The sequence below is a fragment of the Callorhinus ursinus genome, unplaced genomic scaffold (assembly GCF_003265705.2).
Source record: "Callorhinus ursinus isolate GAN/ISIS: 27379988/994484 unplaced genomic scaffold, GSC_fseal_2.0 scaffold2, whole genome shotgun sequence".
Taxonomy (NCBI): Eukaryota; Metazoa; Chordata; class Mammalia; order Carnivora; family Otariidae; genus Callorhinus; species Callorhinus ursinus.
This window is the reverse complement of record NW_027397064.1, coordinates 83,790,179-83,808,427: the sequence shown is the minus strand read 5'-3', so window position 1 is coordinate 83,808,427 and position 18,249 is coordinate 83,790,179. Positions and strand designations below refer to the sequence as shown.

Below are 18,249 nucleotides of genomic sequence, written 5' to 3'. Positions count from 1 at the left end.
AGGTGGGGACTGCTTGAAGCCTGAAAAGAGAAGAAAGAAAATAAGAGAAGCTGGGGAAGAACTCCATCATTCTGTCTGAATGACAGTGGGCCTGTCTCTGAAATTCACCTCTGGGCTGCTTGTGTCAATACTACTCCTGCATCCAATTGTCCAACTTTGATTGGAGGCTACAGACTACAGCCTACCCTTGTTTAGGTATATCTTCTCCATAGTCTGGGCAAATCTCCTCCAGGCCAGTCCTTCCAGAACAGACATTATCTTTACCCGCCAGGGACTTTAAAATCTATTAGGTTAATGAGCTACACAAGTATGAATAAACATGCAGGGGGGGAAACTATACACAAAAGTGTATATATTTAGAATTTCTATTTATTTAGATTCCAAACTACTTAAAAGTTAAAATAATTATGCTTTTTTCCCCCTGTATATGCCTCTTTTGAGAAAAGAAAACACAAGTAAACAAGGCAATGGGAGAAATTTACTTCACTTGCAGTGTATATTAGAGATTCAGCAGAGAATCAGCCCAATCTTTTGTGTCTGTGTATCAGAAAGCGATAGCTGATATTTTTAATCAAAGCCCCAAGGCACTGTAAAATAACACAGTACTTTATGAAGCACTTAATATAGATTAAATTCAGTAGTGTTTTAGCATTAAACATATTTTTCTGAATCTTAGTTCAAAGAGATAAGCCATCTGTAAATTATAGTACTTACTTAAATCACCCATTTCTCCAAAAATTATCAGTAAAGCTGCAGTAAAGTTATATGATGAGGGCTTATATGGTGAGTATTTTAAAGGAGAAGAAGAAAAAGTAATAAGGATGGAAGTAGAGAAAATATAAAAGATAAAATTAGAAACAGGATTCTTTGATAAGTAATCTGAAAGTTTGGGTCTAGGGATCTACTCTCAAAAAGAAAACCAAACGTTACTTATAGTTTAAAATCAAAGGTAAATTTCAGTTAAATTGCTAAAATTACCCATGTTGAGAATATTATTTTTGCCCTTCACTTTCCACTGCCCCTCCTCTAGAGCAACCTATTGGGAGATGATATGCCCATGTGTGTAGCATTGTAGAGGGAGAAATATTCCAAGTGCAGGCTACTTACTATGGAAGCTATCAGGGCTAAGTTTTTTCTTATCCCAACCCCATTTTTAACATAATCTCAACCAACTGGGCATCTCTGTTGGAACTTCCCATCTTGAGCATCTGAAGAGTGTAATTCATCAGAACAATGCTGGTGGGAGGGGTGGTAATGTAAATAGCATCCTGACCCAGCCGTCAGAGTTACAAGCTCAGGATCCAGCAGTGTATTTCCTCCTTCTTATTTCATGGATCTCTTTTGGACCTTCGGTTTGAAACATTTCCAAGACTGATTCTCCAGCCTCGAGTAATTAATAAATTACTTTGAGTTCCTAGTAAATTCTTTGAATTCCCTCCCACTGTCATTCCTCACTATCATTCGAATAAATTCTTTGTGTAAGATAGCCCTGGTGGCAGGGCAGCTTGGTGGCTCAGTCAGTTGAGCGTTGGACTCTTGATTTTGGCTCAGGTCATGATGTCAGGGTTATGAGATTGAACCTCATCGAGCTCCATGCTGGGTGTGGAGCCTGCTTGGGATTCTCTCTCTCCCTCTCCCTCTGCTCCTTCTCCCCCACTTCGCATGCGTGCAGAGGCACACATGTGCGCTCTCTCAAAATGAAATAAACTAATAAAAGATAAATAAATAAATAAATAAAGCCCCGGGGTTTTTTTGTTTTTTTTTTTTTTTAGTTGCAGCCCAAACCCTTAACAAATATACTTCATGACCAAAATAATTGTCTGATTTGAGGGGGGGATGGGTGGATCTAAGCCACTCAATTTGTTATTACTGTTTTCTGTTCCCCTCTATGTTCTTCATGCATGTGTAGTTCTAGCTGCTTTGTTTTCCTTTTTAAAAATTACTAGACTAGCTGCAACAGCAGCCTTGTGTCCTGAAAGCAGAATAATCATTTTGAAAAGCATGTGGAGACTGTCTTCCTGGGTAAATGATGATAACACCGTCACATTATTTGAACATTTAACTGCCTCTATTGAGTAGTTTTCCTCATAGTTTTGATTCATTTGGAATCTAACTGACAAAGATCCCATTACTGGGTGTTCTTTCCATAATTTGTCAAAAAATATATAGCAGAGATGAGGGAGAATGAAGCTAATTTTTAATCTGGGAGACTTAACCTGGTTATACTGATGAACTAACTAAATCGGTCAAAAGTTTGAGAGCTTAAAGATTAAAACCCACAATTTCCTAGTTAAACTCTAATTCATTATGTAAACAACATGATTTATAAGTGCAGTCATGTGGAAGGTCTATTTGTTTTTCTCACCAAAAGATGCTTTCAAAGAAAAATTGCTGAAAATGGATTTTCTCCAACCAATGTGTTGCCTGCCACCCCTGGTATAAACGCTGAAGCAGGAGAAGGAAGACATAATGATCACACTAGCCAAGGCCATAGGCATTTGTGGAGCATTCCAAAAATATTGGCACCTCTAGCAAGAGGTGTTTTCTAAATACAAAAAGTTGTTAAGAGATGAAGAAAGGATTACCAGTGAGCCCACAGATGGGGATATAGGTAGGGAGTCTGGAGCTCGGGGTTCTGGGCTGCTCCGTTTTTTGGAATATCATAAGGAAGGGGAAAGCAGAAATAATCCTTAGTGTTGTGCCAGGACAACAGTCATGGAAGTTAAAGGGGCAAAGCTAGTTCATTAATGCTTGCCAAGACAGCAGAATACTCTCTCTCTCCCTCCCCTTTTCCTTATACTGTTTTAAGATAGAAAGTTCTATGGTTCAAACACATTCCTACAGTTTAATGGTCCTCTTTGCTGTATCAAACCCTGGACTGTATCAGATTTACAGATGGGTGGCAATCCTACAATAGCCCTGAAATTTGACATTGACATTTTAGCTAAATCTCTATGATTTACTTTCTTTATTTTTTTTCTATTTCTGTCTATGATTTACTTTCTTTAGATAACACTTTTTACTTTGCAAAGTCATTTCATGTGCATCATCATCTCCTCTAAGTTACATGATCCATCATTTTATGTTGAAGGCTAATGTTATAGTCAAGATTCCTTTCATAGTAATTGATAGAAACTTGTCTAAACTGCAAAAGTAAAAATGGAATTTATTGGACTACTTAATTGAAAAGTCCAAGGGACACAAATACTATCAAATCTTTATTTCTTCCATCGCTCAGCTTGCTTTCCACTCTGTTGGTTTAATTCTCCAGTATGTTTTCCCAGAAGGTGGCAACGTAACTTCTGGAAGCTCAGACTCATATCCCAATAGTTTATCAATTCCTGTAGAAATAAGGCTCCTCTTTCCCAGTAGCACTAGAAAAAGCCTTAGAATTTACTCCACCAGATCAACTTGGGCCATGTGTTCATGTCCGAACATGAGGAAATTCATGTTCATCCCTGGAACTACAGGTGGTGGAATCAGTGCTACTCAAACCAAATGGCAGCCAACATGAGAAAGGCATCATCCCCTAAGGAAAATCAGAGTGATCTTACCAGAGAATAGGAGGATAGTTACAAGGCCAGTAAAACCAATAGACATCCACCATACTCTTCCTAACCAGTGTCATCTGTAACAGTGGATCTCCCTGTTTAGCCAAGACTGGCACTGTCTATTGTGGGCGTAAGCCCTCTCCTGAAAACTTCCGGCCAATGTTATGTTCGTGTTCTGGTCAAGTTTATTTGGTTGCAATAAACAGAAGTTCACTCAAAAATATTCAAATAAAATGGGAGTTATTGTCACAACACAGGGTATGTCATGGCACCCCATGGAAAAGATAGATGATCTCTGGAGTCAGGCATCAGAAAGTGAAGACCTAGGGTGTGTCTGCTTCATTCACCTCTCTCTGCAAATTAGTTCCTGGGCCCAGTCACCCATTGCACACAGCCATCTCCCCATATGGCTGCCCCTGGCATCCAGTGTCTAAATCTAGGCAGTTTTGCTATTTAAGTCCCTGGCACTAACTACTTCAGTCTGTAGTATCCCAATTCTAATCATTTTGAAGGAGAATTTCTTTGCCTTGGCTTGGGTTATATGACAGCCTTGCATTTAATCAGTTTCACCATAGAGACTAAATTCTTAATTCCAGAGCCATACCTTGTTGGGTGAGTACAGCCAGTTTAAAGAGAGGCTAGAATTTAGAAGACAATTTTTGGCTTTTCTGGTAACTAGTCAAAGCAGACATCTCCTTTCTGTCTAATGATGTTGATCATATCTAGGCTCTTTTCTCACCAGGACACACTATTGGCAATCAGGAGGGGACAATTTTTCAATGAGGAATTGCCTACACTTGCCTGGACCACCCAGTAAGTGGCAGTGATGCACCTCTCCCACTTCCCACTTTAGACCAACCAAAAGTAGCCAGTAGTGCACCTCTTCCCCTCCTGCGCATTATGGCAGAACACCCTGTGGTTGAAATTCACTCCTATCCACCCAGCTCAAAATCTTTCCCAAGTCCCATCTTCCCTGATAATTAATGAATTCCCAGCACTTAACTTCTTAAAGCAGGAGTCCATTGGCTGTTTTCACTCCCTCACCTTCTCTTCAAACCTTGTCCACCACCATCTGCTTTTCAACTGCATTCTTCTACTAAAGCCGTTTTTCCTCGTGGTCACCAATAGCCTCTGAATTGTCAAAATTCAATGAGAACTTTTCACCTTTAGCTCCCACCATCATTCTTCTGCATCTGAAATGCTTATCCTCATTCCTGAATACCTATCTCTTTATTCTTCTCCAAACCTTCAGGGTTCCTTCTGCATGTCAGTCTCTTTTACTCAAGCAAGGAACTAGGAAGACCTCTCTCTGGTAGGTTGACTCACCTTCTGCGTCCAGTTAACAAATCCTACAAAATCATCCCTTCTTTCCGTTGTCACAGGTCAGGTTCTTATCTTTTTTCTTTCCCTAAACCATGATACTTTGTAACTTTGGACATAGGATTCAATATTTTGGGGTCTCTGTTTCCTCTCCCATAAAATCAGGTTAATAGTATCTACCACCAAAGGGTCGAAGATTCATGTAAAGATTTAATAAGTTAGAATACATAAAATACTTTGAACCATGCCTGGCTTAGTTTAAGGGTACAATGAAGCTTCACTGTTATTACATAGCCTTGAGATAGCACTAATCACATTATATTATAAATGCTTGTGAGAGTTATCCACCATCACCACCCCAGACTGTTAGGAGATCATGCTTCAATGCATCACTGCATTTTCCTGCTAGAGCATAGTGTTTGGCTTATAGCAGGCATGTTATAGCTACTGAATGAGTGAATTAATATTTGTATTCTTTACAATATCTGGCACATGGCAGGTGCTCACGAAATATGCACTGAATTGAATTTGATAGAATTGAATCGAGTGGGAGAGAATACAGAGTAAAAAGTGCCGTCATATTAGGTAAAGCATAATGAGTTCATTTTAAAGGGGGAGAAATTTCCTTTGGGACTCCTCCTTGCGTTGAATCTAAACTGATGCATGATTCCACAATCCTAGCAGACTTAGAATTGTTTTAATCTATTTATTTGCTCCGCAGTTTCAGTTTCCATGCCCTGTCAATTCTCTTTGTTGTCATTCTCATAGCGTAGCTTAGGTCACCAACAACCTGGACTCCTGTTATCATCTTTATCAGTAAGCTATTGCGGTATAACAAACACAAAATCTCAGTGACATACAGCAGGAAGCACTTACTTCTCATGTGTCTGTGGGTCAAGTAGCCTGGGGCAGGTTTGACTGGACAGCTGTACTTTAAGCAGAAGGTCTGACTAGACTTGTCTCCTAACTGAGCATTGGCCTCAATCTCTGCCATATGTATTTATTCTGGATCCCAGACTGAAAGGGCAACAGCTACCCAGGGAAGTTCTTGTCTTGGCAATAGCAGAAAAGCAGTCAGGTGAGTAGAAATCTACAATGCATCTTAAGACCTCCGTCTGGAACTGATACATGGTCATTTTTACTCACACTACATTGTCCAAAGCAAGTCTACAGCCAAGCCCAACATCAGTGAAATGGGAGAAATAAATGTTGCACACTGTAGTGAGTTTTACCACACAGTCACATGGCAAAAGAGGTGAATGTACATATCTAACTCAGAGAAGATGAGAAGAATCGTGAACAATGATTAAATTTACCACAACTCTATCCTGATTCTGGTTTCCATAACACCTTCATAGGTGATCACATTAGCCTCTTAAACTAATCTCCTTGTGTTCAGTCTTCTTCACAATCTGTGCCTCCATTTGGTTATGAACGTTTTGGCTGCAGGGGATAGAATGCACAGTTAAAAATGACTTTTATCTCCCACTAAATAAGAAATCTAGAAAAAAAATGTTTTAGGTTTAGAACTTCAACAATGTCATTGAGGTCTGGATTTTTTTGTGACTTTTTTAATCATGTCAGCTTTTGTCTGGACGCTTGTTGTCTCATGGTGATAAGATTGCTGCAGTAGCTCCAACATCACATGATTGCACAGTGATGTTCAAAGCAGGAAGAAAAAAGAAAGAGTGCCTTCATACACACCTCTCTTTTTAGCTGGTTAAAAAAAAAAAAAATCTCTTGTAGCTTCCCAAGTCATTTCTCCTTACATTTGACTGATTAGAGCTGTCTAATTACCCAGATCTGCAAGGAAGACAGAAGTCAATAGGGGAACATTTTCAGGCTCTCTCTTATGAATGGACTCTAAAAATGAGAAGTCATGAGGGGAATAGTGTATGTATGAGAAATCATTGGTGTCTGCACACTTTCAAATAATTTAACCTACTTGACTAAAATATTTAAGGCTCTTATAACACATCTTCATCTTCTTTTAAAGCTTAATACATCAAGATTTCTCTAAATAAGAATGAGTGAATGTATCCCTCAGCACATCTCATGCTTCCTGCCATTTTTCCCATCACTGATGTGTTTGTATACCTTCCTTCCATCTTCCCTAAATGGCCTTTTGTCCCTTGTCTTACCTCTTCACTTAAATCTTACTTTTCCTTGAGGATTTGTTTCTTCTCTGGGAGGTCTTCTGTGGGCACCAAAGGCTGGTCTGATGTCCTGCCACATGCTCAATAAATGTTTGTGAAATTGATTTGAATAATAATTTCCTTTAGGAGTTTTTATACTTTATAGCATTTCTTCCAGACTATAATCTCTAGCCAATTTAAATCATTCCATCTGAAGTTGGGGGCTATTTTTCTTAGATAATAGTTTATGTCATTTTTTTTTCTTATAGTGGTGGCTGTTTTTGAACAAGTCTTTGTTACTTGACCAAAGAGTCAAAGCAAATACACATGATTATTTCCCACTTCTCTACACTCTGTTGATATGTTTGGGATTTATCATCTTTCTGTCTCTTAGATGAAAATGTACATTTTCATACTGAAATATGTTTGTGCTTTAGCCTTAATTTCTTTCCTCCCTGCTAGGTTGTCCTTAACTCAAGCCATCACCTTTTCTAAGAAATGGATGAAAATCATGACTTCCTTCAAGTCTCATCACATTCCATTTTGACTACCCCTTTGTAATATTTCACTTACCAATCTGTTATGCTGCATTTTATTTTTCTCCCCACTTCTACAACAAATATTTTTTAAAATCATTGAAGACCTCCACTGATGATTAAGACAATGTCTTTAATAAATATTTATTGAACTTCTAGTATATGCCAAACATTGTCTACTTACTAGGGACCCAGCAAGAAAGGAAATAGGTGTAGTCTTTACTCTCCTTGGTTTTGCATTCTAAGCAGGGGAAAACTAACCAGTAAGCACTCAATCTAATATGCCAGGCAGAGATAAGTGCTCTAAGGAAAGTAAAACAGGAAAGTATCATGGAGAGTTCCTATTACAGTGCAGCCCTTTTTTAGGGGGAAATAAAAGTGTGTAGGAAAGGCTACAAAAGAGACTTAATGCGATGGAGTTTCATGCAGAGGTCATAATAAGTGCAAAGTCCCTGAGGCAGAAGTGTGCTTGGCATAGACAAGAATCAGTAATGTGGACAGCCAGCAGTCAAGTGATGAGGGGGAGAGAGGGCAGAGGGAGCAAATGAACTCAATTAATGGTTGGAAGGGCAGGTCATATATTACCCTAGAAGTTGCAGTAGGGAACTGGAGTTCATTTTGAGCAAGATGGGAAGCCCTTGAACCTACTAAATATTTGATTCACTCTCAGTAATAAACATCTATGCTGTTTTTAAAAAATCGGGAAATGGATGGTGGTGAAGATTACACAAGAATGTGCTTGGGGCACCTGGGTGGCTCAGTTAGTTAAGCATCTGCCTTTGGCTCAGGTCATGATCTCAGGGTCCTGGGATCAAGTCCCACATCGGGCTCCCTGATCAGCAGCGAGCCTGCTTCTCCCTCTCCCTCTGCCTGCTGCTCCCCCCTGCTTGTGCTTGCTCTCTCTCTCTCTGACAAATAAATAAATAAAGTCTTTAAAAAATTAAAAAAAAAGAATGCGCTTAATGCCACTGAACTGTCCATGTAAAAATGGTTATAATGGTAAATTGTATGTTATGTATATTTTACTGCAATAAGAAGTATCTATGAGCAAATCCTGTGGGCCAGAGTCTGTGTTAAGCCCTGGTGACCATATGAACACATAGGGCCTGTAGGCACTCCAAATCTGCTTTGAGAAAATACACTCCATCTATTATAAGTGTAAATACACAATGCAAGGTAGGATAAATCTTGTTCCTAAATGAGAAGACCAGGTTAGGATTTCAGAGTGTGTTCTCAGAAGCCTTAGTCTGGAGGGATGCCGCTTGAAATAAAAGTATTTTACTCAAATAAGTTTGGGAGATAGTGCATCCTCCAACCCTCTGTGGGGATTCCCAGTGCAGAATGGCATGCCACAAGCTGTAAGAATACACATGAAAGAAACCTGTTTAACTTTGTTTAACCCAACATTGCTAAACCATTTTGATCATAGGCCTTTTCCCCGCAAATTGCCTATTAACATCCCGAGGAACTGGTATTCCAAAGAACTGATATTAAAGGAGACACAACACTGAGATAAGAAGAAAAGAGTTTGTGGAGAAAGTGTGGTCAGAACTGAGCTATAAAGGGAAGGGGACACTTAGATGTTGAGGAAGGGCATTCAAGGCAGAAGAGATGTTAAGAAATCCACTTCAAAGTAAATCTGGAACTTGCTTCTTCAAAGATCATTGACCCACTGAATGAATCTTCTAAATATACTGATAAAATTATAATTTTGGTGATCACTGACAAATTTCTTCTAAAACACTCAAGATACCAATTCATTAAGATTAATTACTTTGTAGAAGTTTTCTTAATTCCTTGTTACTATTTTATAAACAACAAAGTTATGCCCTGTCATCCCAGTCTAATCGATGGTGGAGTGTTAGCTTTCTTTCTCTGGGCCCAGGGTCCTGTTCTATAAAGGAGGGATTATGGCCTTTGCATCTCTGCAATAGACCCTTTGGAATTAAAACAAAAAATCAATTCCTATGCAAGACACAGATTTTAGCACGCAGTGGGTATGGAAACAGAATCAAATTAAAGAACAACGCAATCTTGGATTTTAATGAAGCTCATCTTTGTTTCTTTTGCAGATCAAATTTTTGGCTCTCATCTGCACACAGTGTGTGAACGTGAAAATTCCACAGTTCCACGGTTTGTAAAGCAATGCATTGAAGCTGTCGAAAAAAGAGGTGGGTAACTGAATATGCAGCAATTTCTTCCATTAGCGTACCCTCTAAACAACCAATGCTCAAGTTAACAGCGCTCTTTGATTTGTCTGGGAAGCCATGCAATTAAAACTTGACTTTTGTTAATCGGTTAAGAGGATCAAGTTTCTTATTAACTTCAGTTTGTTTTTACAATAGGGACATCAGTAATTCCCACTAATGTTCGTTTTTTTTTTAATATTTTGTCTGTCTGACATGTTGTTGATTCAATTGCAAACCTCTTGTTTTCAAGCCAGTGATAAAACATTCATAAAATATCAGTACTCACAGTGTTAGAACCCTCCTAACATTCATGCTGGTAGATGTTGTGCCAGAACAATTTTTGGTAAGCCCCCAACATTACCCAAGTGAAGCAAATAGCATTCCTACTCACAAACAGTGATATCCCGTCTTCCATGTGTTTCTGTTCAATATGGGATATGGCTAACTGGTTCTCCCGGAACAATTAACAGATGCACCTCTAGTGTCAAGACGACCTTTGATTCCTATATTCCAGCATTCTGTTTTTCGTCGGAAATTATTTCATCTTAGCACGGGGAACAGAACAAAACCCAATTGACTCATCATTTCTTTGCTGGTCTATCTGTGGGGTGTTTTTCCCTCAGACTGTGACTTCATTCATTCAAGGTCATTTTCCCTGGAAGATACATACAGTAGTTGCAGAATCTCAAAAAATGTATAAAAATGTGAAGCTTCATCACCATCTGTTACAAGTTTACAACATATTCCCAGGATCTAGGGGGATATATATCATGTAAAAGATAGAGGTGTTTTCAGAAAAAGAATTGGTGAATCTAGTCCCATTTTCAGCTCCCAGTCTCTTAAGACAATAGAACCAAGGGGAAAAAAATCTTTACCAAGTTATCTACTAGGAGAAAGGCATTTTAATTCTCTCAGTGTTACCTGGCTTTATTATAGAAGCATAATAAAAATGGCCTGCAATTTCCAACTCCTGGAAATTCACACTTTAATTATACTGTAAGGACAGCTTTGGGATCCCATTATTCCCATATCAGTAGAGAATGAGAGAGTGAGAACAAGAAGGGGACGAGTGGGTAGGGAAAGTGGATAAAGAGAGTGGCTTTGGGGGAAAGCATAGCAACACATCAGAGAGAAGAGCCGAGAGCTCACAGAGGGTAGAAAACAGTAAAAGCAGAATGAACACAAGGAGAGGTATCTGTGAGGAATGGAGTCAGTTGGAGTTTAGAGAGAAATGTGTTTTTATTGCATGTTGCAATCTCGTTTAATTTTATAAGTTCATAATTTAGGAATAAATATTATTTAATAAGTACTTAAAGCCAAAATGGATCACTGAGAATGTTATAATGTTATTATTGCCAATAGCTAAATTATCATCATTTTCAGGAAATCTCCATCCACTTAGAAATACTCAGCACCGACGGTGTGAGCACTATTATATTAGAGCAAATATCCGAATAGGACTTTGGGGGAGCTGTACATAATAAGACGTGTGCACATATAATAAAAGGACTCTGTACCTCTCTATTTATGTACATACCCGAGGCAAAATGAAAACTCTGCTAGATACAGCCTGGTGGTGTGCAGATACCATAATACAGTAGAGTAGAAAATATCTATAAATAGAAACTGTATCTTCTGTTCACGGCATTTTGTTGGCGATTTTTAATAAAATAAGACAATGTTTCTGCTGACAGCAGCAATCATATCTGGCATTATATTTCATTGTCCCAGTGTTTACTCTTAAAATGAAATTGTAGATCCAGCACTAAACAGGCGCTAATCACACATATGATTATTAAAATGACTCCTAAGCATTTTAATGAAACTCAAAGACTTTATAATTCCACAAAGCAACTGATAATTCAAAGCACTTTGGCAGTGTCAGCTTAAAGGAACTCTATGGAAATATTCAATAAAAACTCAGAGGCACAAGATAAACCTCTCACATCATTGCAAGATTTACAAATGTGTACTTTTGATTATATTTTCCTATGATCATTTTGTTGGATTAATATTCTTACATTTATACGCCAATTCTATTTACTCAAAGTGTTGTTTTTACTAAATTCTGGCAGAAAGCACCTTAGGACAGAAATAATTTATGTGAATCTAAGTCCAATGTTTATGCAGGCTTCTGATGACATTTTATGCCGGGGTTGGTATTAGGAAGTAGCATATAAAGGTGCCAAGTCTCTCAGCACGGCTGGGACTCAGCATATCTAGAGCCCTCCTTCCAATGGCCAGATCCTCCTCCAGCCAAGATACTCAACGGCAGAGTCATGGGAAACGCTTATGGACCAGTTATGGGAAAGGCACATTTAATGAAAATTGTGTGTTTACTCTCACAGTCTTAGGGAAATGGCCTCAAAACCCACAATTGCAGTACACAAGGTGTTATAAAAAGATTTGTTTCCTTTCTTTTTCTCTTAAGATTATTTCCCCCACCTTTACAAAAGAATCATCTATAAATTGTAGCTGTATTTTTGTAATACGTCTCACATCGTTGATTTTGAATGAAACAGTCTCAGGAAGGCAGATCTCACCATTGATTGATTGATTGATTGATTCATTGATTCATTGACTCATTCATTCATTCATTCATTCAGTTATTTGTCTTACTGGCTTGCAATTGACAGAACCAAATTGTTCATGCTCCTGTAGTCTACCAAGGAAAATCTACCCAGTGCTTGGCATAGTTGCATTCTTTAGTCAACCCTAGTAAAGTGGCATTAGTCACATTTCAAAAATTTTGCATCTCACAGACATGCCTAGAAGAAAATCTATTAGTGAGCCGAATGTAAACCAATTTAGCGAATAACTTGGTTAGTGTGTTTCCTTATCTTGATTTGGTTTCCTTTATTCCCTTAAACCACCAGAGCATTCTCCCGCTCACTGACTATTCTAACCAGATTAAAGTTATTTCTGTGGTTTCTGACATTGTCTGCTCAGCCTAGAGAACATACACAAAACTTGGAGGGAAACTGTAAAGGAGCGTGTTAGTCTTTAAAGCTCTTCCAAGGGTTTCATTAACGCTTGTATTGCCTTTACAGTTGTAGAGCATGAGTAGAGTTAAGCAGCCAAAGAAAAACTCAGTTTATGTTTTTTCTTCCAAAGCAGTTTCCATGCAAATATCGAATCATTGTTCAGCTAATGCTCAATACATATGATAAAGTGACCCAAAGCCTGAGGTCATCCGGTACTCTTCTTTGAGGTCCGACAAAACAAGCATGCAGAAGGTGGCGTTGTGACATACTGGTATTATGTAGATGTAAGCAGTGAGAATTCCACTTTTCACTACTTATAGAATACTTCGTGTAGTTAAGGATGACCTCAAAGGGTATAGAAATTGCTTACTTAAAAATACTTAATAAGGTGAGCTGTATCACTCAGAAGACAGGGGCTTAGGAGATGTGACTTAAACAAAGTATGTAGTCTACAGTGATGCAATTGGTATTAAGACAACCTGTAGTTCTTTTTATGTGAAGCATGTAACTGGCTGATTACTCTGTGAAGGTGCATCCAGGGGAAGAGCCTTACCTAGTACCTGACACACTGTAAGCACTCGGTAAATTTTGGGTGAATGATGTAACACATACTAAGTGTTTATTGTACTCCAACAACAAGTAGCTCTTTAGTGCCTACCCATGTGTCATTTTTCATGCTACCAGTTGAGAATATAGAGGAAATATACATTAAGCAAAAAGACAATTCGCTGAGTACCAAACTCTTATGAGTGTTATGAAAGAAAAGAACAGGTACTAGAAGTGAAAATAAACCGTTTAATATTCTTGTTTAAGGTAAGGGGAGTTTGTTTGCTTAAAAATCACATAATAGGAAAAAAAATAGGAAAAAAAAATCACATAATAGGGAGTGGGGCAAAAGGAGAGAGATTGGTGAAAGGGCACAAAATTGCAGTTATATAGGCTGAACAAATCTAGGTATCTAACGTACAGGCATGGTGACTCTAGTTACTCTAAGACAGTAGGTTGCAGGAAGTCTCATCACCCCCACACACAAATTAGTAGATATGGGAGGAGATGATATATTAATTAGCTTGACTGTAGTAATCACAGCAAATCATCATGTATACCTTAAATATATCTAATATACAAAGTATACTACGAAATATTACTTAATACTAAATATACGATTAAATATACTTTAAATGACATAATAAACCCTGAATAATAAACACATATTTGTCTGGCTTCAGCCTTCTGCTGAGAGCAGAAGTTTAATTCATCTTATTTCCCAGGTTGTTTTCCTGACGTATCATACCAATGCAATATAAGGAGTCACTTCATGTGAGATATCCGAAAGACAGTCCTTTTTCCACCCAACAATACCAGACTTTCCCAAAGACTTCTTTCATATATAATGGAGTTAACTAAATGAATGATCATATTTCTATTCTAAATATATTTTTATGTATCTAGTATATGTTTGTCTATAAGGGAATAAGACCGTTTAAAAAGGTCAATTTTGTTTGGACAGGAATTCATCCTTTGGAATATGGTTTAACAACACATTCTTCCTCCATGAGCCTCAGTCCTAGTCAGTATGCCCCCAGACGACTTACCAGCATTAAAATGACACTTGGAGATCAGTCGCAAATGATATGAATGTACTTAACACTACCTAACTGTACATTTAAAAATGGCTAAGATGGTAAACTTTATATTATGGGGGGGGTTAACCACAATTAAAAATAAATGGTACCATTTGATGATTCCAGCTATAAGCTACTCTCAGCAGATGCTAATCACCAAGTTTGTCCTCTGTCTTTATTCTGGAACACAAAATACTATGACAAGAATGATACACAAAGTTACATTTTTGACTTGGTGCCCAAAATCCACCCTGGGATACATAACCTTGCTTTAAAGATTTAAGAAAGACCTTTAGTCTACTTCTGAGAAGGTCCTCAGCCTCGAAAACTTTATCTCTCAACTTGACTTCTTAGCAGCTGTTATATTTTTTTTGCTGTCATTTGTTTGACAGGATCCAGTTATAGGTTCCGATGTCTGTTTAAAGAAACAAGGAGGCTGTTGGCTTTAAAATTCCCTCATTGCTTGTGTGATCAGCATTTTCCCAGGCTTTTCTACATAGTTTGCCAAGCAAAGGGACTGACCTTTTGTAGCAAACACTTTTTCATTTCAAAATGCTCACTTTGATTTTTGTCCCATTTTATGCTCATTCCAAACTGTTTACAACCCACTAAAAATGACTGTGAATTATATGTTTGTGTAATGGATTCCTTTTGTGGCCAGAGTGGAATGTTTACTTTGAACAATTAGTTATCTTTGGGTAGATTATAGCAACTTGGAAAAAGAATGGCTAAAATTATTATTATACCTTAACTATTTCTTTTTGGTAATTCCTCTGCTATTACATGAAGTTTGAGAGAATGTCACATCAACAAGCCCATGGCATTATAAATGAAATCTATTTCTCCAATGTGGGGATATTTAGACATAATTGTTAATACTATACGAAGGTAGAGTTATATACTTACTCAGAGATATATTTATCTGACTCCTAAAAATTCACAACATCGAATATACATAAATACAAGGATCTTTAAATACATAAAATAAATACACGGATATTTATATATGTGTGTGTGTGTGTGTCACATTTGCATATAAGGTAAAGTATGTACATGTATGTATTTATTATACAAATAACAGACATGATTGTAGTATAGCTATTATGCTCAGACATACCAAGCATTGTCCTTGTGAATATAATTTTCCTGATGCTTGATTCAGTGCATCAGTCTGCTTCTTGGGATCCTAGCAAGTGTTCACTTGCAAAAATAAAACTTTACATAGTCTTTTCCCAATGCCTGAGAATCCAGACCCCTAAAGTACAGATCAGATTGCCTTCACTATACAAGCTCTGCTCCCAGTTCTGCTAATTTTGTAATGTTCATTCTTTCCCACTTTGGGATAATCTATTATAGTTGGATCCAGGCACGCACGAAAGGCTGATACTTCCATGAGGAATGTGCAATTTGTACTGTTTAGTTTGTGACGAGATTCTTGAAAACTTTTATGATTCTATCTTGTTCCAGAGAGACTTCTGCTTGCTAGTTTTATAAGCAGTGAGTGAAAAAAAAAGTAACAAAAACAAAACAAACTGATAAAAATTACATGCTCAAAAAAAAAAAAATCAAGAGTTCAAGATAAGCACTTTTTCTTTTTCCCCAGAGAATATTTGTGGACTGAACAAAAATGTTTCTGAGGGCACTGACCTATATGTTGCTTTTTTTTTTTTTTAAGTGCTTGCTTTTCATGCCTAAAGTTAGGCATCCACATGCAATTACAAAAGAGCTGATTCTCAAAGAAGCTCCGTACAAGTTTGCCGCGAATTTTCCTCGGGTTTCATTTGTGAATTAAAATTAAGTCCAGTTTCGTGTTTTTGTGTTTTGTGTTTTGTTTTGTTTTGGTGCAACCCAACGACAGCCACCTTCCTGACAGCTTTAGTGTTGTGCTGGGTCCAAGTTGGAATTGGAATTGGCTCTTTGGGGTAGTCGTGCTGGGGCCTCTGTGTCTGCAAGAAAGCCACATTCAGGGCTAGAGGGGAAGACAAAATCCAAAAAGAGTAAACAGGAAACAGCCAGCAAGAGTATAAAAGAGAAACTGGGAAAAGACAACCAAAAGAAATCAGAGATGACAAGGTAGAGAGAGAGAAAAAAGCTGCATTTTGCAATTAAGAAAACAAATGTGGATAAAAGGGCACTCTTGTAAGGTCCCGTAATGGGGAGAAGACAGTGATTGAACAAGTTACCAAGTCGACCATAGTTACCTGAGACCTGCTTCTCTGTTCCAGAGAAACTTATTCCCACTTAAGAAAATACTTGTAAGTTCGATCTTGCCGTTGAACGGCAAACTTTCCCTGAATGTTCACAAATTCTGTGCGCCCACGGCTGGGAATTAAGTCACTGTACTTATTAGTGACATTTCATGGAGTTTATCTACATCTCACAATACACAACAGTCTTATTATCAGAAAGAGAGCTTAAACATAACAGAAGTTAATGGAGGAATAAATGTGCAGTTCAATAACCAGCAAGGCTATCTAATGTATCCAGCAATGTGGCTCTGGTCAAATCAGTCAGCGGATATTCCCACACTTTTGTGTCCAGAATGCATGAGAATAAATAATATCTCTTCCCAGATAAAGCCTGAGTCTAATTTCCAACCTCCACCCCCACCCAGTTCCACCCCCATGTTAAAGTTTAGGTTCTTACCATACTTTCCCTTCGAGTCAGTTGGAAGGAAACAGAGCCAAAATTAATACCCTAGGAAATTAGTCTCTTATTGTGTGAATGGAGGATTTAAATAATGCAACACCTCCTCATGTTGAGATGTAATAGTCTAAAATATCCTATAGCGGTGTCATTTATATGATGAGAGTTCTGGGTCTGGGAGTTTTTCTATTATAGGCCCCCATATTCAGAAGTTAATAGTTCAACCATAAAAATAATCTTGGCTGAAAGTTGGCAGGATGTTTTAGCCTGGAAGCAAATGTTTACAAAATTTGAAAAAAAAAATCACATGCATTTGGAAAGCTTTCACATTTTCAATAAAAAGGCACAAAAAAAAAATAAGGCAAAGATTTTCAAATATTTGTTGCCCTGGGATTCAAAACTGGATTTGAAGTTTTTAAATAGAATTTTAAAAAATTCTTGTTGCATAATGTGAACCAACTGATTAAAAAAATAATCAAAAAATTTATCAAAGCTCTCCCAGAGTGCACTTTGTTTTGTGAAATAACTTGTTTTTTGGTTGAACGAGAATCTATATATTTTTATAAACATTTCACTAGAGCTTAAAAATTTGTGATAATTAAGAAATCTTAAGTTAATTCAGGAAGCTGTGAATGAGAACAAAATATTATACTCTTTTGTGGGTTTCCTAATAAATAAGGTTCCCTTTTAAAATGTCTAGAAAAGAATTTCTTTTTCCAAGGAATTTTCACACTTTCAAATGAAGTGTGCAACTTAAGCATTAATCATTGATCTACATATAAATTAAAAAAGACATACAGATTCCAGAAGTAGTTGCATGGGTCCGTATAATTGAACATGGCATATTTTCCTCTGTAGGATGTTTTGGAGTAATTTACTCATCCCCTGAAAAGATTCATGTCTTAGTGATTCTTCTAAATTCTGTGAAAGGTTATCTTACAGTCTGTGGAATTAAAAGTGTGTGTTTTCTTAGGTTCAAGTAATCTTTTCCTTGCTAGTTTTACACCTTTTTGCCGAATTTTATAATTTTCAAGCCACTTTCTATTTTCAGTTCAGACAAAAAAAAAATCAGGGGCAGGACACTTTGAGAGGAAAAACTGCAAAACCAAAATAACTCTAAAATGATACTGCTGTAAGAGTTCTTGAGCTCATAGTAGACTGTAGTCCCAAAATGTCAAATCACACAATTTTTAAGGAAATAAGAATGTCCTGAGATTTAGAGTGAAAGCACAGCTTACAGAAGAAAAATATTTAAAATATTAC

At 37.5% G+C, this 18,249-nt stretch overlaps 1 protein-coding gene across 1 annotated transcript in view; it reads left to right on the top strand.

Annotated features, from left to right (window-relative positions):
* The window catches only part of ARHGAP15 (Rho GTPase activating protein 15), a 601,639-nt gene that overhangs the window by 366,009 nt on the left and 217,381 nt on the right, over window positions 1-18,249 (top strand). The window contains exon 10 of the mRNA XM_025856481.2: window positions 9,615-9,713. Within this exon, the coding sequence (XP_025712266.1) occupies window positions 9,615-9,713 (99 nt within the window). The remainder of the gene's footprint in view (window positions 1-9,614; window positions 9,714-18,249) is intronic.